At 51.2% G+C, this 21,793-nt stretch overlaps 1 protein-coding gene across 7 annotated transcripts in view; it reads right to left on the bottom strand.

Annotated features, from left to right (window-relative positions):
- Positions 1 to 3,358: 3,358 nt before the first annotated feature.
- SLC6A2 (solute carrier family 6 member 2) overlaps positions 3,359 to 21,793 on the bottom strand; it is a 58,107-nt gene continuing 39,672 nt past the window's right edge. For 5 of the 7 annotated variants that reach the window (XM_082436961.1, XM_082436962.1, XM_082436964.1 and 2 more), the window contains 9 exons: positions 19,509 to 19,647; positions 14,242 to 14,376; positions 12,449 to 12,552; positions 11,079 to 11,203; positions 10,225 to 10,337; positions 8,853 to 8,981; positions 7,797 to 7,896; positions 6,720 to 6,820; positions 6,063 to 6,561 (listed from right to left, as the gene is read on the bottom strand). In XM_082436961.1, coding sequence (XP_082293087.1) covers positions 6,175 to 6,561; positions 6,720 to 6,820; positions 7,797 to 7,896; positions 8,853 to 8,981; positions 10,225 to 10,337; positions 11,079 to 11,203; positions 12,449 to 12,552; positions 14,242 to 14,376; positions 19,509 to 19,647 — 1,333 coding nt within the window. In that variant the 3' untranslated portion in view covers positions 6,063 to 6,174. Of the gene's footprint in view, positions 3,839 to 4,449; positions 4,522 to 6,056; positions 6,562 to 6,719; positions 6,821 to 7,796; positions 7,897 to 8,852; positions 8,982 to 10,224; positions 10,338 to 11,078; positions 11,204 to 12,448; positions 12,553 to 14,241; positions 14,377 to 19,508; positions 19,648 to 21,793 lie in introns of those variants that run through there. The other 2 variants (XM_082436965.1, XM_082436966.1) reach the window with 1 other exon arrangement.

The following is a 21,793-nucleotide window of genomic DNA, read 5'->3' as shown; positions in this document are numbered from 1 at the left end:
ACGCCAGAAAGAATTCCACTACCAGATACATGGCACAGGAAATATCCTTTATTATTCTGTACACTTAATTTTCCATGAAGAGAACAGCTTTTAAAATAAACGCACACCAGATATAGAAATCTGCATGACATTGGAACAGTCCATGACACAGGGCGCCACTGAAAGAGTCCTTATTTACATAGAAGTGGAGAAACAGAGGGATGAGGGCGGGAACCCCAAAAGCAACTTCACATTCACCAGAATTTTGGTGACTTCTATGATCGCAGCTATAGCCATGCTGCACATCGCAGAGCTGTGGATTTTGGGCCTCATAAGAGCATGAAAACTTACCCTCAAATTCCGCAAAACAAAAGGGTTGGATTTATTGTTTAAAATACCAAGTGTTTCTGACATCAGTTGAAGAAATGTTGTCGAAAGAGGAACTACTGAATGTCCAGAAAAATCATAGTTCTGATATGTCTCTGCTCAGTAGTAGGTTATTGGTCACTAGATCATTCTGGAAAGTCCTACAGTAAACCATGTGCTTCCTTCATTGTAAATTTACAACAATAACATTGTTACGGAGACAGGAAATTTTTTTTACTGGATGGGACCTTTGATCTCTGATCCAACCCTTGCTTTTACAGACAGAGAACTCTGAAGCCCACGGAGGTGGAGCCCCTCTCCCCAGGTGACCCAGTAAGACAGCCGCAGACCCAGGTCTGTGCAACTCTAAATGCTGTGCTGTTTCCCCCACGCCACACTCCCTCTCTGTTCTTCTCCCTTCCATGGCTTTCAAAGGAAATAAAGAAATGAAATGAGCTCAGTGGGCTTCTTACTAAGAAATGACATCTTTGGTAAGAATGTTCGGTCTCACATTAACGGGATCATTTGGCAAGAGACTGGCTCCCACCTGGGCCGGAACCCCTCTGAGAATTAAGGCAGCTTTGAGGACCTTTATTTGGCACGATATTTGGCAAGAGTTGGCAGGTCCCCTTCTCCTCTGTCTCATTCGCATCTAGAATGAAGACCGACTCACAGGTTGACACTAAATGTTATAATTAGACACTGAGTAGATGTTAACGGGATGGTATTAAACAGATATTTTTACACTTCATGGAAAATAATAATTCTTTAAAAAATCTGGTAAAGTATCAAAAGTGCTCTATCCAGTACACAGAAGCACCCTTATCCGGGATAACCTCTACTATCAAAAAAAAGGCCTCAAATAAGAAGTCAAACATTACTTATGATAAAGCCCATGCTCCCTCTCCATCAAGTGTGGGTGAAAGGTGAACCCAGAAGGTCTGCCAGCACCTCCTCGAAAATGTCCATGGGTGTCCCGGGTCCCCCCCATCTCCAGAGCCCCTCCCCAGGCTCGGGAGCCAACTTCCCCCGCAAGGCAGCACCACTGGGTTGGTTGGTGTTGGTTCAGCTAGCACCGCATCTCTGATTCGCCTTCGGACAAATGTCTGGAGGCAGAAGGGCCACGTGCAGTTGGCAAAGCGCAAACGTCAGGCTCTCTCTGAAGGGTGCCCCTGATACACAGGCTTTTCTGACTCATTTCTGCCAAGTAGACTCAGCTTTTCACAACCCCGCTGTTCCCTAGAGTGACTATTTTCATCAAAGGAGAGCAGCTAAATCATTTCCTCTCTAGCAACCAGCTAGAGGAGAATAAATGACATCCCCCCACACCCCTTCTTCCAACACATTGTTCTTTTGCTAAGAAATATGCCTTGGCCACTTGACTGGATGGATTTTTGTTTATGTTTAATGACAGCCCTGGATGGGGTGAACCATATTGTGCTGGGAATTTCCAAGTGCTCTCAGCTGAGAGTCAGGGGCTCTGACTTGAGGGTCCAACTGGATCCCTTAGTAGCTGGGGAACCTTGAGCAAGAATGACTGAAATGCTGGACCTTGGTTTTCTCACCTGGAGAATGGGGACACAGAAGCCAGCCCTGCAGTACTTGCTGGGCGGATGGGAGTGAACGTGGATGAAAGTGCTTTGTTAAAAACAAACAAACAAACAAACAAACAAAATGTCACACCTAGGGAGGAATTATCCTTCACGGGCGGATTCAGTCACTTGTGAGGCCAAATTCCATCAGTGACGGGTCACCTTGCTCTCATCCCCAGACCCCTTACCTGTTTGTTCCACTCTGTTGGATGCTGCCAGGCCCCATCTTTTTCAGGGTCCAAGACACCTGCCACTTGGGCTGTCTCAGATTGTGAACTGAACTTTTTATATGGAAAGATCCAAAGTCTCCTGATTTTCCTACTTTTCTTTAAAGAATGACATAAGGACCCTGTCCCTGGGAGAAAACCACCTCCCTGCCCCCAGCCGGCCCATCTTCCACAGACTGCATGATTAATAGATTAGGGTCAGTGACACCCCACTTTCCCCAAAGCACCTTTTGGATGTGTGTCACCCTCTACTCCCAGTGGAAATGATGTGGCCTTTTTTTTTTTGCCCAAGATTCTGCAACAGGGGCTCCCACAGTCAGGACGATAACGCACAACTCTAGATTGCCAATGAGAGCGTAAGAAACTCAGACCATAAACAGAAATTCCAAATGGATGCCACCGGCTTACCAAACTACAAATCGCTTCTCTGAATGAGCTGAGACTAGCCACCAGCACCACCAGAGGGCACCACTTATAAGTTTGTATCAGAAATCAACCTGAAATTCTCTACAGCCGCCAACCTGCTCCGTCAATTGAGACTATTCTCCCCTCAACCTGAGTGACCGGGGTGCTATATGCTTGGTTCCATGCTGCCCTCCACGGTGCAAAGTATGGCACATGAAGAGAGACAAAGGGAGTTTTCAGGGCCCACTCCCCATCACTCAAGACTCCTGGTCCGGGCTGGGTGGGATTCCCAGGGACAGGCTTTGCAGGTGTCTGTGAACAATACAGAAACAGACAGCCTGTCGGCTGTGCCCTTGGACACCCACCTGGCCCTGTGAGGACAGCAGAGGATCCCGTAGCGGAGACACGCAGCTGGCCTTGCTGGGTTCCTGTCCTGAGTCGCCCAGGAAGGTCTCAGGAGCCACAGGTAGGTTCCTGAGCTCCGTGCATCTGACAGAGCGAGACCCGCATGTTGTCTCTACAGACTTGTCTGCTTCTTCTGCAGAAGCCACTCACTGCGACACCCATAGCTCTGGACCCTCTGAGCGCCAGAAACCAGAAGAATATTCCAGAACACACACAAATCAAACCCAGGTCAACCAGAGTGAAAACTAATCTATGAAGATTTCTGCTCACGATCCCCCAGAGCTTCTATCCACGGACTTCAGAACAGTGACAAATATCCCCAAGCTCCCCAACCCAGGTCCAAACAACAGAGCACTGACCGGGGCAGACGAGAGAGGCAAGATCTCCGTACCTCCCAAACTCAGCTGGGCTTTTTATTTGTGTTTTGGTTTTACGGTGTCTGACCAAAAAGCAACATCCTCTGTCTCATTTGGTGGACTGAGGATTTCTTCTGCGGCCCAAAGTACCAGCAAACGAGGTGGGGAGTTCTGCCCGAGCCCGTGGACGTCATCTCGGGCCGGCTCCCACACTGGGTGAGACTTCCTCAAAACTAAAGAGGTTCAACAGAAGTCATTTTTTCCTGTTCCCTCCTCTCCTCTTCTCCCACAAGGCTTACCAATCCAAGCTCACAGCCCTCAGGCCAGGTGAACAGAAGGTGAACGAAAACCAGGTCGCTAAATCAGTTGTAACTTGGAAAAGAGGAAGAGGGGGGTCGGAGAGGAATCCCCAGACAGTGTCTGGGGTGGTAGGAAGCCTTTGACCTGAACGTTGGTGCAGCAGGGTTCCTCCTCGGGGTCAGATTCAGATGGCCAGCCAGTGTTCCAACTGCAGAGGAAGACAGCAAGGCTGTTAGGCCAGGGCCAGGGTGGGCAGGGACCGAGGGACAAGGGCCAGCTGAGAAGGGCAGTAAGACACATGGCGGGGCAGAAAACACAGCTGCTTCCTTCAAAGACCCGGAGAACATGCAGGCCAATCCCCTAATTGTCACTGGCACCCAGAAAGGGCAAAGGAACCTTCACAAAGTCACACAGTATGTCTGAAGCAGGGGGGGCTCACTGGGACCCTCCTGGCTCCCCCACCCCCATATTTTACAGGGGAAAAGGGTGGGACTCAGGTCAACACGTTACTGATGTACCTACAGCGCTTCCTTCAAGATAAGAAATCCTCAGCCTAATTTGGGGATACTCCGTGGTCACAACTCAAAGAGGGAGAACCGAGTTTAGGAAAGTCTGGGCATTTGGTATCTCAGGACCAAGGAGTGGAGGGGCAGGTGAAAGCTGGTAGAAGGCAGAAGACAGGCCCCTCTCCTCCGTTCGTAACATCACATCCCCAGGGGCTATAGCGAGCAGCTGCTCTGGGTTTTCTGGAGTGTGGTGTGTGGTCTTGCCTCGCCCCCGCCCCGTGGCCCCCATCAAAATGGTCCAAGCTGCACCTACTTGGAACTGCCTGACATCCCTCTGGGCCACCAGGTGATGCTCGTTCTCTGGGGTGATGCCATAGGCCAGTCTCTGTGAAAGGACGGAGAAGGGGAGGAGGCCTCAGCTTGGCCAAGGGACACCCTTCCAGCAGCCCAGAGGACATCACACATCAGGGCCACCTGCTATTTGGCCCTGAAGTCTCACATGGACAGCAGGAGAGGTTCGTACAAGACACCCTGGTTTGTGGAACTGCTTGGTTCACTTTGAGACATTCATCCAGTGAATGTTTATCGAGTCAATGACTGTAGTCACACACTGGCCTAGGCCCTGGGGATCCAGAGCTGAAGGTCGCCCACACATTCTGCTTTGGGGGAGCTTACAGCTCATGGAAGGGGCTGACACTGAACAGAAACACACACCGGCAATTTTACAACCACGATCGGAGTCAGTGCTGCAGAGGTCAAGTTCAGAGCACAATGAGAACTCAGTGATGGGACCTCAGCCCTGCCTGGGGATTGGGGCTGCCTCCTTGGGCTGTAGACACAGGGTGGACCCAGGGAATGCGTCTGGAATCAATGCCTGATCACTAGAGGGGGATCCCAAAGTGTGGAGAATAAAAAGCTCAAAGCAGGTCCTGGTTCCACGTCCGGGATGAGCTCACGGAACACGGGTCCTCCCAGTGACCCAGAGGCTCCTGGACTTCGGGATTTCACGGACAGGAAACACGTCACAAGGGGGAGGGGGTGGACACAGCCCTGCCTGGGACCCTCTGCCCTAAGTTCCTGTACAGCTCACTCCTTTACGTCCTCCTGTGTCTTTCTGTCCCCTCATGAGAACATGAGCTCCGGGGAGCGTGTCTAGGGCTGAGGATACTGCCTGCCCCGTACAGATACTCAGTAAATATCTGTGAAGGGAGTGGATAAAGGAATGAAGGGATGAGATCTTTATAAGTAAGGACATGAGGAAAAGACTATCACCATTATTTATAAAAGAAAGGGCATTTAACAACCAAAGTATAGGAAAGACATAATTTTAGTTAAAAGGCAGATCATGCGTATATGTATCTGCAATGTACACAGGTCAAAGAAGAAAATGTATTTTGGAAATCTCTGGTTTAGGCTGCTCAGGTATCAGGTTCACAACAGAAGCAGGTGAAAGCCAAGATACAAGGTCACGGTGAGTTTGGATGGGGAGAGTGGGGGACACCTGGGGACATGACAAACCTTAGGAGGTGGGACACAGGAGTGGGCACAGTTAATGCAGATTAACTGCTCCTTAGGGGAATGGAGGGCTGAGCTCCTCACATAAACAACGGTAGGAACAGAGTGGGAGCACACAGTGCATATGACGTTCAACACGAGAGCAGGTGCCGCGTGGTGACCATCTACCGTGTGCCAGGCGCTGCGCCAAGCACTTCCTTTCACCTTTCAAGGTCTGTATGATTACCCCAGGTCACAAATGTGGAACCTGAGGCTTGGGGGTAAATAACGTGGCCAGTGTGGCAGGTCCGTGTGACTCTAGAGTCCGTGTCCTTCTGTCTCCCTCTTTCACCCCAGCGGGAATGACTCGGGATGCCCCCTCCCGTGCTGTCCCCCACCCTCCCCCAGGCTCGGCCCAGAGCTCACCTCGCGAAGGGAGCCCCGCGTGCTGAGGAACTTGTAGACGACGTAGGCGGGCACCAGGACCATGGAGGAGCCCGCGATGCCCCACCCGACCCAGTTGGCCCAGAGTGGGAAGATGTAGTCATCGTAGGTGAGTGGCTTGAAATTGATGATGCTCACGACCACCACAAACTGGGGGGAAGGGACAGAAGGAAGAGGGAGAGAGACAAGGAGAGGGGAGAGAGAGGGAAGGAGGTGGGAGAGAGGGAGGGGTGCAGAGAGGGACCAGAGGGAAGTGAGGACCAGCGTGTGAGACGGATGCAGGAATGGAGAAGATAAGGAAGGGGGGAGATCGAGAGAGAAAGGAGGAAGAATCCAAGTAAGGAAGGATAACAAAAAGTAGACAAAGAAACAGGAGCAATACAAAGAGGAGAAGACTAGAAAGGTGACCTTGGAACTGAGTGGTGGCACAGACAGCCCCCGGCCCAGACCTGGCCCCAGGCTGGCGACCCCGCTCATGTGCAGCCTCCTGGGAATCAACAGGGCAGAGCATCCTGAGCATCTGTCTGCGTGACCAGGGCCCTGCATCCCAACCTCCTCCCCTCAGAAGCAAAGATCCCCACCCCCACCCTCACCCCAGACACACAGCACCCCTCCCCCGAGGATGCCCAACCCCACACTACACACCAGGAGGAACGCAGGGCTGACAAACTTCCAGCAGAGTCTCCAGTACAGGCCCGGCTTGAACCCCATCATCTGCTGGATGTCATTGCTGAACCTGTCCACACCTGCGCACACACAGGGCAGGCCCATCACAGCGGCCCCTGCAGAGCCTGGGGCCACCCCTGCTGCCTTCCCAAGAGGGTCTGTCCCCAGGTGGAGAGCAGAACAGTTATCTCCTAAGACGGGGATACCCTGGCACTTAGGAGACCTGGGGACAGGCACTTGGCCGGTTCAGAACAGGGGAGAGAACACACTCAGAGGTAGCATTCCCTTGTAGGTGCCGCCCCAATTCCTTTTTCAGAGGGAAAACCAGGGCTCGGGGAGGGGAGGGGACTTGGCCCTGGTTACACAGCCAGGGTGGCCTGACTCCAAAGCCCAGCTCTTTCCTCCCGCTCCCTCTCTCTTAAAACAGTGATGGCTGTGTATATAGAGCTTTCCCCGACTTTAATCTGGTAGACGAGACCAGACTGTTTCCAATGATTAGAAAAGAGCGAGTGACACATGGGGAAGAAATGAACAATGACAACACATTTCACTTTCTACCACGTTCTCCCCATTCAGCTCTGGAGTAAGGTTGCCAGAGAAGACAGAGGACACTCAGTTACATTTGAATTTCGGAGAGACAACAAAAGTCATTCTAGTTTAAGTAATTTCATGCAATATTTGGGACATATACTAAAAAAAATGATTCATTATCTGAAATTCAAGTTTAACTGGATGTGTTGTATCCCAGATTTGCTAAACCTGGCAACCCTACTCTAGAATGAATTACATGGCTTGAGGAGCAGCGGCTTCCTCTGAGTTCCTCTCTAACAGCTGACACTGATGCCTTTGGGGCCTTTGTGTCCTCCTTTTAAAGGGAGCTCATGCAAAGGTGAGCTGAGGGCTGGGAGAGCTGCGTCCAATAAGCAACTCATTCAACTCTGGGATCAGCCAGTGACTGCCCTGGAAATGGAAAGCCCCTTTGCACCTCCAGGCGAAAAGGCTCCAGAAGCACACGGGGCCCGAGGCTTTGCCACACGCTCAGGACCCAGCACGTACCATAAAACCAGGAGACGCCTATGGCCTCCATGAGCACAGCAAACAGAATGGAGGTCCCCGCCGCAAACGTGTCCAGCAGGGTCAGCACGTATATTCCACCCTGGGGCATGGACAGAGAAAGCCTGAGGCCATGATGGATAGAAATGGCTATCAACTCTTACATCCATCAAAATTTAGCTGTCCCCTGTCCCGCTCACTCAGAACTCACACCCACCCCCAACACAGATAATGGGATTTCTGGTGCTACTGTGTTGCTGCTATGTATTCTACGTATTCACTGGGTCTGAGGGTGGGGACTTCAGCCAGTAAAAAGCAAGATGGATTTTATCAATAAAAAAAAAATGTTGCCTGCCGTATCAGTAAACAAAAGATGTTGCAGCCATCACATTATAGCCACCGCTCTGAAGGTGAGCTCTGAGGGAATTCAGGATAGAAACAGGATGCCCGCCATCTAGCAGTCAGCAAAAAGCTCGGATACTGGCCCTAGATAGCTGAGGTCCATATCAAAGGAATGATTTCAGTGAGCCCAAACTCTTGCATCTTCCCATACACGGAAAAGCACGAAATTCCTTAACTTGAGATGTCTGGTTTTCTTTAGTCAACAGTAATCTTTTGATGTAACAACTACCTGATCTTTGCTGCAAAAACTCACGTATCCTGGCTCCTCCCTTACCTCTCTGGAGCAGTCCCTCAGAGCTATCTGAGATGCTGTGTCCCAGGCTTAAGTCCTCAGTTCTGTCCACCGAATAAAACATAATTCTCAGCTTTCAGGTTGTGCACTTTTTTCAGCTGGCAGTTTAAAATGGACTTTTGCTGCCCCCCCAAACCAACAAGCAGTTGAAAGATTTGTCTGGATATCCTCAGGCTCAGAAGGGACCGATAACAACGGGGTGTAACCCTAGGGGACTGGGCCACGGAGTTCAGGATACCAGGCACTGCCATGGTTCCCCTGAGCTCACCCTAGCCCTACCCCTCAGCTTCAAGTCTGGGAATATCTGGCTGGATTGAAATGCAGCCTCAGAAGCCCCAGGTGACCCAGAGCCCAGCCCCCCTCACCTTGGTTATGCAAAACAGGGCCAGAAGGAAGGTTCCAAAGGAGACACCAAATGTGAAGAGTTTCCGGTGTCGTTTCAGGACCTGGAAGTCGTCGGCCAGGCCCGTGATGACCGCCTCCATGCCTCCCATCTGAAGGGAACCAGGCAGGTGGGACACAGGGGTGAATGAAAAATGTTGTCCAACATATCAGCAAACAAAGGATGCTGCAGCCATCAAGCCATCAGCCACTACCGCTGCCCCCGCAAAGGTGCACCTGAGGGGACTCAGGATGGGAAAGAAAGGATACTGGCCCTACATAGCTCAGGTGCATATCAAAGGAATGATTTCAATGAGCCCAGACTCTTGCATCTTCCCATATATAGAAAAGCGCTAAATACATTAACTTGAGATGTCTGGTTTTGTTTAATTAACAGTCATCTTTTGATGCTCTGACCACCTGGTCTTTGCTGCAAAAACTCCTACATATCCTGGCTCCCCCCTGACCTCTTCAGAGCAGTCCCTCAGAGCGATCTGAGAGGCTGCCTCCCAGGCTTGAAGTCCCCAGAAAGTCTGCCAACTGAAACATAATTCTCAACTTTCAGGTTGTGCATTTTTTGGCTGCACCACGCACATGCGGGATTGTTAGCTCCCCAACCAAGCAGTGAACCTGTGCCCCCTGCAGTGGAAGCTCGGAGTCTTAACCACTGGACCACCAGGGAAGTCCCAGGTTGTGCATTTTTTTTTCAGTCAACACAGGAGTGAGGGACTCTCTGAACCCCAGTCTCAGGCCTCCCGGCTCCCTTGGACCTCCCACAGCCCTGGACTCATGAGCCCTGGAGGCTGCCTTGCTTCTCTAGAGAAATCAGCAGGTCCTCCCTTCTCCCCATCCTCTCACCCCACTTCTGCCCTGTTCTCAACCAACCTCAGAACTCAGAAACCATGTGGGAGAGGCTGAAGAGTTAACTCCTGTCTCCCCCTTATCAACAGGAACCTGACTCCTGTCCACTCACTCAGCCTGAGTGGATGCCTATGAAATACCATGGGAAGAGTGGTTGGTTAGAGAACAAGCGTTCTAGCCACGCCCTCTCTGAATTCAGTTTCCCATCTGTAAAAGGAGAGTATTGGGCTGGCTTATCCGAGGTCCCTTCTAATGTAGAGTTCCATGATGCCAAGTAGGTTTCTCTTGGTTCTTGGCTTTGGCCTAAATCTTGCCTTTCTGAGCGAGTACTGATTTCCTTGTTTGCATTTAAATAAGGTCTTGTGCAAACAACTACTGATCAGGGGCTTGAATGGGGGGGAGCTTTAGACTGAGTAGTGTGTGTGTATTTAGGGGAGGGAGGATCAGGTCTAGTGGTGTCTGTTGGGGGATGGTATCCCCAGCAAGGTCACTCACTGAGCTGTCAATTCCCAGAGCCAGGAGCATGACGAAGAACACGACAGCCCAGAACGTGGATCCTGATAGGGTGGAAATGGCTTCTGGGTACAGGATGAAGACCAGGCCAGCTCCTGTAAGAAACATCAAGGACCTCATTAATAGCTGGGACTGTTGGTCTGAGCTGCAGATGATACGAGAGCATTTTGAGGCCCAACAAGCCCCAGCCCAGCCCCATGATATTTGGGCAGTCACGTGTAGATGGAGCAAACCAAGGTCTAAAGATGACTGATGAAGCCAGCTCCAGCCTGAGTTCACCTATGCACCAAGGAGGTTGTCCTCAAACAGCCAAGCCAGAGGGCAGTGCCTCTCCTGGACCGCTACAGGCAATGGGCCTCAAACCCCACCTCCTGCACCCCATGAGGGATCCTCTTACTCTCAGAACTTTGTGATTTTCAGAGTCCATCAGAGGCAGCCCCTCCCCAAGTCTCGGCCTGTTTGTGGCCATAAGAATATGAGAAGCAGCGGGGAAGGACACGAGCTGGTTGAACAACTTCAGTCGCCTGAGTCTCAGCTTTCTGATCTTTAAAGTGGGTCTATTACCACTTGCCTAGTGACACTGCAAGAACTAAACCAAGATACGTCAAGTGCTTAGCACAGGGGCTGGTACAGAGTCAGTGGTCCAAAATCTATCTGGTCTGGCCTGACTCAGAAAATGATTCTGCCTGGACTTCCTACTGATGGCCTCAAAGAAAGTGGGCAGCTGGGAAAGCTCCGTGTCCAGTCCTCTCAGTCCCACAGCCACAGGAGAACTGCTAAGAAAGAGGTGAGTTTTTCAGCCCCCTCCTCCTCAGTGGGCGAGTCTGCCCACCCACCTTCAGTGGCAACATCCTCAATGTTGACCTTGTGTTCGTGGGCCATGTAACCAAGGATGGAGAAGATGGCGAACCCAGAGATGAAGCTGGTGACACAGTTGATGGTGCTGGTGAGCAGGGCGTCCCTGAGGGAAAAGAAAGCACTGTTAGTTCAAGTGGTCTGACTCTCCCCAACCCCGCTTATGGACTGCTGGACCGTCTATGGAATCCACGGCTTCAAATGCCAACCCCCTCTTCAGCGTCCCTGCTGCCACATGGACCCCCCAGCACCCCACCATCACAGGGTCAGAACCTGTAGGTGCAGGAAATAGGTCAGCAGCTTCTGGATGAAACACTTTGATACCAGAGCCTGATATAAAACTCTTGTTGGGAAATCGAGTCACCAGCCTCCTTCCTCAACCAACTTTCTGTGGCTCCCCAGTGCCTCTCAACTTTTCACCCAGGCATTCAAGAGCTTTGCTGAGAGGACCCAACCTTCTTTCCAGGCTTATTTCCCGTGACTCCCCAACATGTACTCTCTGAGCAAACCAGTTAGCTTGCTGGTTCACAAACATACCACGTCCCCTGGCTTTGCTCATGCTGTAAGTTGTCCGCTCACTCCGCGTCTGCCTATCGCAACCCTAACTATCTTCCAAGGCTCACCTCAAACGCACCTCTATGCTCTTGCTGATCCCCCAGCAGATGGCTGATCACCCCATTTCCTTAGCCTCCCTAAAGCCTGTCCCACTGGTCTGCATTCATCCTACTCTGTCTTGTACCAGGGAGGTTATGATTCTGTCTTAAGCCTTGGATAGAGAGGGATGGAAGCAGCCCCATCTGTGCCCATGTCTGAAGCCCTCACAGCACTGGGGCTGCAGGAGGCAGCATTAAATGCTTACAGGACCAGATGATCTAGAGCACGGTCTTCTGACTCTACGGCACTGAGCAGACTTCTCATTCTGCTGTGTGGTCTTAAGCTCTGACCCTCCCAGGCCCTCACCCCTCAAGCAACCAGCCTGGATATACCAACCTTGTCTGCCCGGGCATCAGATGGACAGACAGGCAGTGCTGGCTGCTCTGAAAGCCACACAGTTCCCCTCTGTCCCAGCTACCCACCCTCATGATATCCCAGTGTTAGTGGCCTCAACTTTCCCAGCTCCTCACCCTGCATCTATTTGGGAGGTGTTCTGGACTGACATATGTTCATCAGGACCCCATAGGCTATGTTGGAGTTCACAGAACATCCAGAATGGTCTACTGTGCTTCATTTCACAGGGAAAGAAACCCAAGAAGAAAATTTGACTTGTCCCAGACCAGAGCCCTCTCTCCCATCCCTGCAAGGGTTGATTCCCAGGATTTAGAGCTTTCCAGAGCCCCAGGAAGGATCTTACCTATAGCAGTTGTTGTCAAATTTGTTGTAACTAGCAAATGCAATCAAGACACCAAATCCAGCACCCAAGGAAAAGAATATCTGAGTTGCAGCATCAATCCATACCTGAAATGGGCAGATAAAGGCCATCACCCTCTGCTTCCACAGAAGTGGACTACCTCACTGCTCCAGAAGGGCTGGGAAGCCCCAGGGATGCCCTAAGACCTGAGGAAATGAGGTCTGAACTAGAGACGGGGAGCCACGCAACTCCTGCTCTCCCGCAGCCTGTACAAAATCACTGTGGAGAGAGGCTGGGGTCTCTCTAGCACCTCCCAGCCTTGGGTGGTCATGAGTGAGCTCACCCCAGAGGAACTCACTGGCTCAATCTGACATCCTGATTTTTAAAGGAAGTTAATAAACAAAATGTTCTAGGCTAGAATGTGGATAGGGCAAGGGCAAAGGGTTATGACTATCTCAGGGGTTATGGAGACAACATCTTCAGAAAGGGGTAATGATTCCTAGTAGCTTCTACCAACCCATAGACAGTGGTGACTCCTTGGTGGCCAATGGGGTCTACTTCCTTCATCTTTTGGATGATGAAACTGCATGGCTGGAAGCCCGGAGATCTGAGCTCCTCTCCAACCTCTCAGCCTCATGGTCTTGCCCTGGTCAATTTCACTGTCTATATCTCAGTTTCCTCATCTGTACAGTGGGGATAATTTTACCTAGCTCACCAGGACTAAGCCACAATTCGGATTTGTGAGACTTCTGTCATCTCCCCACTCGTGCTATTCTAGACTTCCCCTGCTTTGTAAGCAAAGGGTGTAATGAGAGAAGCAATCTGACGGAGGAAGGTAGATCTGCTCCCTGAGACGGCACTCAGGCTGAGTTTCTACTGTCCAGAAAGACTTAGGATATTTAAACAATGCAGAACAGATAGAACTCTGACTTGCTTCACAATTTACAAGGCTGTTTCATGTCTTACGCTCTGTTATTTTTCTGACAGTTATTAAGGAAATACGTTTTTCTCTTGGTTACTGGGCTATAACACTGAGTTGTGCTGGGACAATGGGAGGTGTGTACTGGGAGGCGTCCGTCCTAATCCTATGTTGATCTTGCCTGCCAGGATGATTATGGGTTCAAGTAGAGTGTGGGGAAGTCTTTGGGGATTATGAGGGGAAATACTGAGGTGTGGTCACTGAGGCAGACGCGAGGGAGGAGGCTGGAAATCATCTCAGCTGTGATTTGAAGATGCTCAAGGCACTAGGAACCTCTAAGATTGTCCCTGCTCCCAGCCTCACTGCGCTACTTTGGACGCCACTCCACATTCACCCCGCCTTCATTGTAATCTCTGCCTCTGGGCAGGACAGTGAGCTCGAGGGGCTGTGAGGGGAGAGTCAGCAGGGTCTGGTCTCCCTGCGGCTGACGCTGCTCCTTATGCCAACATCACAGATGGTACCAGAGGCCAGGGTTGGAGACCAGAGTAGAAATAGGGCTAGGGTGGCTGGGGTGAGGCTGGGGCCACGGCACAGGGCAGAGGTAAGAACCCAGGACAGGGTATTGCTTTCCTTGAAAGGAGGGGTCTGCAAAGGCCACTCAACAGAACCACAGATCCCAAGCCATCAGAGCCGGACAGGCTCACGGAGACTGTCAGGTGCAAATCAAATTGGCCTTGGTCAGGTGGAGAAGCTGCAGCCCAGAGTGGGAAGGATCCATCCCAGGCTACGCAGAGCTGGGACCAGATTTTCTTTCACTGCCTGCACCGAGAACCCTCCCCAACCTGGGCCCAAGGGTGGGTGGTCACTGGGCACTGACCGTGGCCTCTTTGAGACGGTAGAAGTCGATGTGCAGGTAGGCGTTGATGCCATTGGAAGCGCCGGGCAGCGTGATGCCGTGGACCAGGAGCACAAACAACACGAGGTAAGGCAGCGTGGCCGTGATCCACACCACCTGGCGGTGGACAAGCTCGCAGTGAGAGCCTGACTCTGCTGCCAGCGGGGTGGGGGGCTGGCGGGGGGCAGCCAGTCACACCCTCCCCACACCTTCCTTCACACAGTGCACGGGCTAAAAGCTCCACCTCCAGGCCAGGCCTGGGGCACTCCAGGACAGAGTGGACAGACCAAGGCTGCACCCAATGAGAAAGTCAGCACCCTGGGGGCACCGCTGCCAAGGAAGCCAAGGGCAGCGAGGACGCAGACTCTCCTGGTGCCCAGCGCCTCCTGCTCTACAAGCTTCCCGCGCTGACTTGCCCCAGGTGGAACTAGCACCCTCACCTTTACGCCCTCCTTCCTCCCTTCTCTCCCCCGCTCGTTTACCTTCATGCAAGTGTATCCTCCTAAGCTCACCGCCCAGGGAGGGATGTGGCAGAAAGCAGAATCCCTGGCTGCTCTTTATTTGCGGATGGGTTTAGGGCAAAGACAAACTGCCTCATCCAGAAACCCATAAGGGAAGAAACTGTCCCCAGACTGAAAAGAGACACCAGCCCAGCCTGCCCACGATGAAGAAACAGAGAAGAGAAGTGGGGAGAGGAGAAGGTTGCGTAGGCTTCCTCGCTGTTCCTTCTCATCCCTGACTATACATTAGACTACTCTGGGGGAAGTTATAGACAAAAATGTCCAAGTTCAGACTCCATTTTTGGACTTTCTGATTTAATTGGTCTGGGATGGGGCTTGCATTCCATGCTTTAAAAGCTCCCTCAGGTGGATGCAGGGGACAAAGACAGATGAGGATCACTTATTGAGCAATCTCCATCTGCTAGCCCAGCAGTGAGGACCTCTCACCCCATCCTCCCAACTGCCCTGGAGGCGGGCAGGATCAGGAACTGCCCTCATCTTGCGGGTGAGGACACTGTAGCTCAGGGGGCATCATTCACCCCGAGGTCACCCGTTAGGGAACGATGGTGCCTGGGCTCCAACCCAGTGGTCTGACCACAAAGCCATGTGCTTAATCACTCACGCTACTGCATATCTGAGACCCAGGTTCAAGTCCCGGCTCTGCCAAGACGGCTGTGAAACCCTCTCCCTCTCTTGGCCTCAGGCTCCCCATCTGTACAAGCAGGCTGGAGTAGGTGGCTTTGGAGAACCTTCCAGATCAACATTTAGGCGTTCGGTACAGGCTTGTAGCTGCTAAGTGCTGGTTCAGCCAACGCCTGTGAGCGGCGGGTGGGCAGACAGGACTCCAGGGTGGCAAGCGGCAGTGTGTGCACACTTGCCCGACGCCCTGGGGGCTGACTGACCTCCGCCCTCTACCCTGCGGTGGTCGGTGGGCCAGGGTCACAGAGTGTGTGGTCTGCGGTAACCCCTTTCCCTGATTCAGACTGTACCTCGCCCCCCAGTATCCCAGCTGCCAGCTGTGGAGCCATCTTCCCAAGAACAGAGCCTTCACCGGCCAAGACGGGAAGTGTGAACACTTGCAATTCATTTCAGGCCGGCTCTGTGGCTTTGGCAGCCTGCTAAGAAAAGATCCGTGTCCTGTTCCAGACGTAGTCTGGGAAGAAATAAGCAATGCTCTTGGTTTTCTCATGAGCCAGGGTATAAAAACAATTAAAGACAGGACACAGCAATGCCCTGCATGAAGTTCCTTATTCTAGAAAGCCCCTCCCCATGGGCTGCAGGGGTCCTCGCCTGCTCTGGAGGCAAAACGTGGGCAGGGACTTCAGGCGACAAGTTTCCATCTGCGGGGGGCTTCCTAGGGCAACACTCCCGCCCCACTCGTCATTACACTCCTCAGGGGAGGGCGTGAGTCCTCCTCCTCCAAAGGTGACTTTGCACAAAGAAACGGAGCATGCGAGGCTCCACTCCTTTTCTCTTTAGCATCAGTCTCCCCACAGACAACTCAGGCCTGCTCCAGCCAAGTGCTAAACAAGGCGGGGCAGGCTGTACCCCTTTGGCGATGGCTACAGGAAGCTTAATCTTGGGGTGTAATATTAGAAGCCTGTGGTGGCCCCTCACCCAGGCCGGCAGCAGTAGTAAAGCTCATACACCTTCTGCAGCTCTGCTGCCTGCAGAGGCCAGGAAAGCCCTGCTCCTGATACCCAGGAGAGGCGCAGAGAGGCTGGACAAGGCTGGCCTGGGGCTTCTGTAGTTTTGCTTGCAGCTCCTTCCACTGAAAACCCTTTCCCTCTGCCCCATCTCTACCTGACCTAGCCCAATGCCACCTTCTCCATGGTCTTTGCAGACCCTCTCAGTCTGAAGAGTTCCTTCTTCCACTAATGTAACATCTTATGCTTTTTGGACCATGGGCACTCATGGTAAGAAAAACCTTATTTATCGAGACATATGGGTTGCTATAACTGAAACACAAAAATTCCACAAGACAGCTCTAACTTTAGTATGTGCAATGCATGCTGTTATTATCTAGACGATTTCATTTTGAAAAATTGTGGTGACCCACTAAATTGATTTAATGAGAGTTGAAAAACCCACAGTTTGTATCTCAATTAAAGTGCAACCTACCTGATGTAAAACTGTCTTCAAGGTAAAGTTAAGTTTTTTAAAAAGCAAGATCTATAATAGTGTGTATAGTTTGTGACCATTAGTGTTTTTTTTTTTTAAACTTTTGGGTTTTATTTATTTATTTATTTATTTATTTATTTATGGCTGTGTTGGGTCTTCGTTTCTGTGCGAGGGCTTTCTCTAGTTGCGGCAAGCGGGGGCCACTCCTCATCGCAGTGCGCAGGCCTCCCATTATCGCGGCCTCTCTTGTTGCGGAGCACAGGCTCCAGAAGCGCAGGCTCAGTAATTGTGGCTCACGGGCCCAGTTGCTCCGCGGCACGTGGGATCCTCCCAGACCAGGACCCGAACCCGCGTCCCCTGCATTGGCAGGCAGACTCTCAACCACTGTGCCACCAGGGAAGCCCACCATTAGTGTTTATTGAAAGGGGGACACACATATGTCTCTGAACGGAGATGCAAGAAACTAATAACATTGACCTACACCTACCTGGCTATAACACACATAATACTACAATCAATTGAATTTGTCTTATTTCTTCTTGCATCACTAGTACTAGCATCAAGCCTGGCACATAGTAGGTATCCATAAATGTTTAATGAGTTGAATTCAAAAGAACACTTAATGAAGTTCCCCAAACTTATTTACCCACCTACCCTTCTTCCTACCTTCCCTTCTTTCCTCACTAGTCTGTCAATAAATATTTACTGAAGACCTACTATGTGTCAGGTGTTGGGATGGTTGTGGTCCTAGCCTGGTTTTGCTCTATCTTAGAATTCCTCCAAGCCCTGGTCTGCATTTCATTTGGGTTCTTCCTTGGGGCAGATACCATGTCTCCAATACGCTGATAGGAAGTTCCACTTCAGGCTCTTGTCAAATTTTATTCCTGTTGGTTGCTGGTCCCGTCACTATCTTTGCTATCTATGGCATAACCAAGACTTTAGGAGAACCAGAGAGAACCCTGATCCACCCCACTTTTCAAAATCAGTTGCCTAGGGCTTCCCTGGTGGCGCCATGGTTAAGAATCTGCCTGCCAATGCAGGGGACACAGGTTCGATCCCTGGTCAAGGAAGATCCCACATGCCGCGGAGCAACTAAGCCCGTACGCCACAGCTACTGAGCCTGCTCTCTAGAGCCCGTGAGCCACAACTACTGAGCCCGCGTGCCTAGAGCCCATGCTCCGCAACAAGAGAAGCCACTGCAATGAGAAGCCCATGCGCCACAAGGAAGAGTAGCCCCCGCTTGCCGCAACTAGAGAAAGTCCACGCGCAGCAATGAAGACCCAACGCAGACAAAAATAAATAAATAAAATAAATTTAAAAAAATTCAAAATCAGTTGCCTAATGAAGCTTCTCATAAATTCATGCCTACCTGATTATTGTTGCCTTGTAACCCCCAATGAACATACACACTGTGTGTTCCACACTGACTCTGGGCTTTACCACAAGACTTATCTTGTTCATTGGGACAATAGCAAGCATGATGAAAACAGAGACTGGAAGAGCTACTTGTACATTGGGGCTTGTCTGCTTGGAACATGCTCTTGGAACTCAGCCATCATGCTGTGAGATACCCAAGCTACAGCGCAAGGCTATATGGAAACCACCCAAGGTGCTCTGGTTGACAGCTCCAGTTAAGCTCCCAGCCAGTACCAACTGCCATCCATGAGTGTTAGCCATCTTGGAGGTTCCAGCCCAGTCAAGCCCCCAGACATGTAGCTCAGGCAATATCACATGGAGCAGAAGAACCACCTTGCTGAGCCCAGTCAACCCACAGAATCACGAGAGGGAATAAAGTGGTTGTTATTTCACGTCTCTACATCTTGAGGTATTTTGTTACACAGCGATAGCTAACCAAAACACTGGACAGAATATTTCCCAGCTACAGCCTCTTTAATACAGCCAAGCTCCACATGGACCCATAGGGCCCAAATGGAGCTGTTGTTCTCATGATATTCCTCAGGCTCAGAATCAATGTGGCCCATGACCTGAGTATACTCCACCCTGAGGTGCTGACTACGGGGGGCAGTGTCACCTAAGTCAGAATGCCAACTCTGGCAGGCTCTCCTAGGTCATCGAACCCTGTGCTCCTCTCTCCAGGAAACGTAGACCCTTGCGAGCACTCCGCACTGTGTCAGAGGATGCCCCAGGATTCATCTAGATATCTTCCGGAGCGTTCTCATCTACTCAAAAATTCAGAGGTGGGAACAATCAATTTTATAGTGAAGGAAATGGTTATGTGCTAGAGAAGGCTGCAATATTTGCACGCAGTTTTAGTCCAGAATTTAAGATTTATCAAACACACGTCAACAGGTTGCTCTGGGCTTTTTCCAGAGACCCTTGGGGTGTCCCATTCCCTGGTCTCTGCTATTAGGGAGGCTTTGGTGGGAAAGTGTGAAGAACCCTGATCCTCTTGCACTCCCTCATCCTACTGCTGGGGAGTCCTGGGCTTAGGGAAGGGAGGGGATTCGTCTAAAGTCTCCAGCAAGCCAGTGGCAGAGCTGGGGTGCAAACCCAGGTTTTGTACTTCTAGCACCACCTTTTCTTTTCACCAACTACCTGTTTATAGGTAGGAAAAAAACATCTTTTTTGAGGTCAACCTCCCAACTGAAAGAGAAACAAAGATATTACCTTTCCTGATGTCTTCACTCCTTTCCAGAGGCTAAAAAACAGGACGATGACGACGACGATCAGACAGAGCAAGAGCTGCCACTGGGGCAGGCCGAGGTCATGAATCCCACTACTCTCATGAAGGTGCAGGACGCCACGCCTGCGGGGGGGAGAGGGGAGCGGACCGGGGAAGATGGTGTCGTCAGGGAGGATGACCAAGGCCTCGACCACAGGCCAGTCCTCCAAAGTGCACATTGATGGAGACAGGCCCTGGGCTGCCCCGGCTACAGCCCTGCATCACTTGGACCTGCCCTGCACAGTCATGGCCTGTGCCCAGCACCTCCCTGCCCTGGGCCAGCAACTCATCTGGGGAGACGTCCTCACACAAGGCTGCTTTTTAAATGGCAACAGAAGCTTTCAACATAACAAATATCTCTTGAGTGCCACCTGCAAGCCAGGTCCTGGGGAGATGGTGGTAAATAAACAGAGGAAAGGTCTCTGCCCTCATAGCACTCATGGTCTAAAGCAGTGGACAATGGAACATTTGGCAATGTCTGGAGATGTCTTTGATTGTCACAACTTGGGTAGGAGACATCTAGAGGACAGAGAAGTGGGACATCCTATGATGCACAGGACAACCTAAACATCCTATAAGGCACAGGACAGCCTCCAAAATTCCCATGTTGCTGAGGTTTAGAATCCCTGGTCTAGAGACTGAGATAAGAGTAAACTTTTCTCCTATTTGGGAATATCTACCCCAACTAAAGGTATGTGTATCCTCTGCTTTAGCAATTCCACTCCTGGGTATTTGCCCAGTAGAAACATGTACATATGTTCACCAAAAGACATGGTCTAGAATGTTCATAGCAGCATTATTCATAACAACCCCAAATTGCAAAATAAATATCTATAAACAGTAGACTACAGGGACTTCACTGGTGGTCCAGTGGCTAAGAATCCGCCTTGCAATGCAGGGGATGCTGGTTCGATCTCTGGTCGGGGAACTGAGATCCCACATGCCTTGAGGCAACTAAGCCCGTGCGCCTCAACTAGAGAGAAGACTGCACACTGCAACAAAAGATCCCGCGTGCTGCAACTAAGACTCAAAGCAGCCAATAAATAAATAAATATTAAACAAAACAAAACAAAAACAGTAGACTACATAAATTATGATATATTCATAAATTGGAATATTATATAGCAACTAGCTCTGTATGGTTGAATCTCACGCACCTAATTTCGTGAGAAAGAAGTCAAAACTGAAAGAGAACTGCTGGGGGCAGGTGACAAGGCTGTGGACAAGTAGGTGATGGCTCCAGCCACATGGAGCTCCTGGGTGACAATAGCGGGTGCAAACATTCCCCATCTTGAGCCTTTTTCCTCTTCAGTAAAATGGCTCTCACGAGGCTTACATTGCAGAATGTGAGACAGTGCCTAGAACCCAGGAAATGCTCAGCGCCAGTGGTCATTGTAACTATCATTCTGATTGAGTCCCAGCCTTCAAGGGGCAGCGGGCATTGGCAAAGAAGCTAAGGAGTGCCCAGAAAACTCAGCCAAGGGAGTCAGTGTGGCGGGCTCCAGGGAGGGGGTGGCTGGTGCCTTCTCTGCGGGCCTGTGGGAGAGCCGGTGAGTTGAGAAGGGGTGCCCAGGTGTGGTAGGGGCGAGACGGGGAGAGGGAGGTGGGTGGTGACAGGCAAACAGAGGAGTCTGCAGTGAGCGCGCAGGAATGAATGAGCAGAGCTGTGTGGCCGATCAAGGCCCACAAAGACCCGTGTCCCCATCTCCAGAACGGCCTTCATCCCCACTGCCCCCAGGCAGGATGCTGTGGCTTTAAACTACTCACCCTGCATCAGCTTCCCTGAGCAGTCAGTCTCTGTGTCTGGCCCCTCCTAGTCCTATCTCTTGATCTGCAACCAACACCCCCGTCCTCATGGCCCGATGCCAGGCCGGACCCATATTCTGTTCCTCCAGGACTACTGTAAAAACTTCCCCATCCTCCCGCCATCCCAGTCTCTCTGCCTCCACTCGGCCTCCTTAAATCCACAGTCTGTGCTGCCGTAGAACCACCTGATTCATCTGAAGTTGTGTTCTAACTTTGTCACTCTTCCGCCCCCGAATCCTCAGCGGCTCCTCATCACCTAAAACAGTGGTTCTCACTGGGGGCAATTTTGCCCCTGCCTTCCCTGGACACTTGGCAACAGCTGGAGACATTTTTGGTTGTCACAGCTGGAGGGCAGAGGGGTGTTACTGGTGTCTAGTGGGCAGAAGCCCAGGATGGGGCTAAATGTCCAAAAGGCACAGGACAG

This window comes from Balaenoptera physalus (genome assembly GCF_965194825.1).
Source record: "Balaenoptera physalus genome assembly, chromosome: 19".
Classification (NCBI taxonomy): Eukaryota; Metazoa; Chordata; class Mammalia; order Artiodactyla; family Balaenopteridae; genus Balaenoptera; species Balaenoptera physalus.
This window is presented reverse-complemented; position numbering and strand designations above follow the sequence as displayed.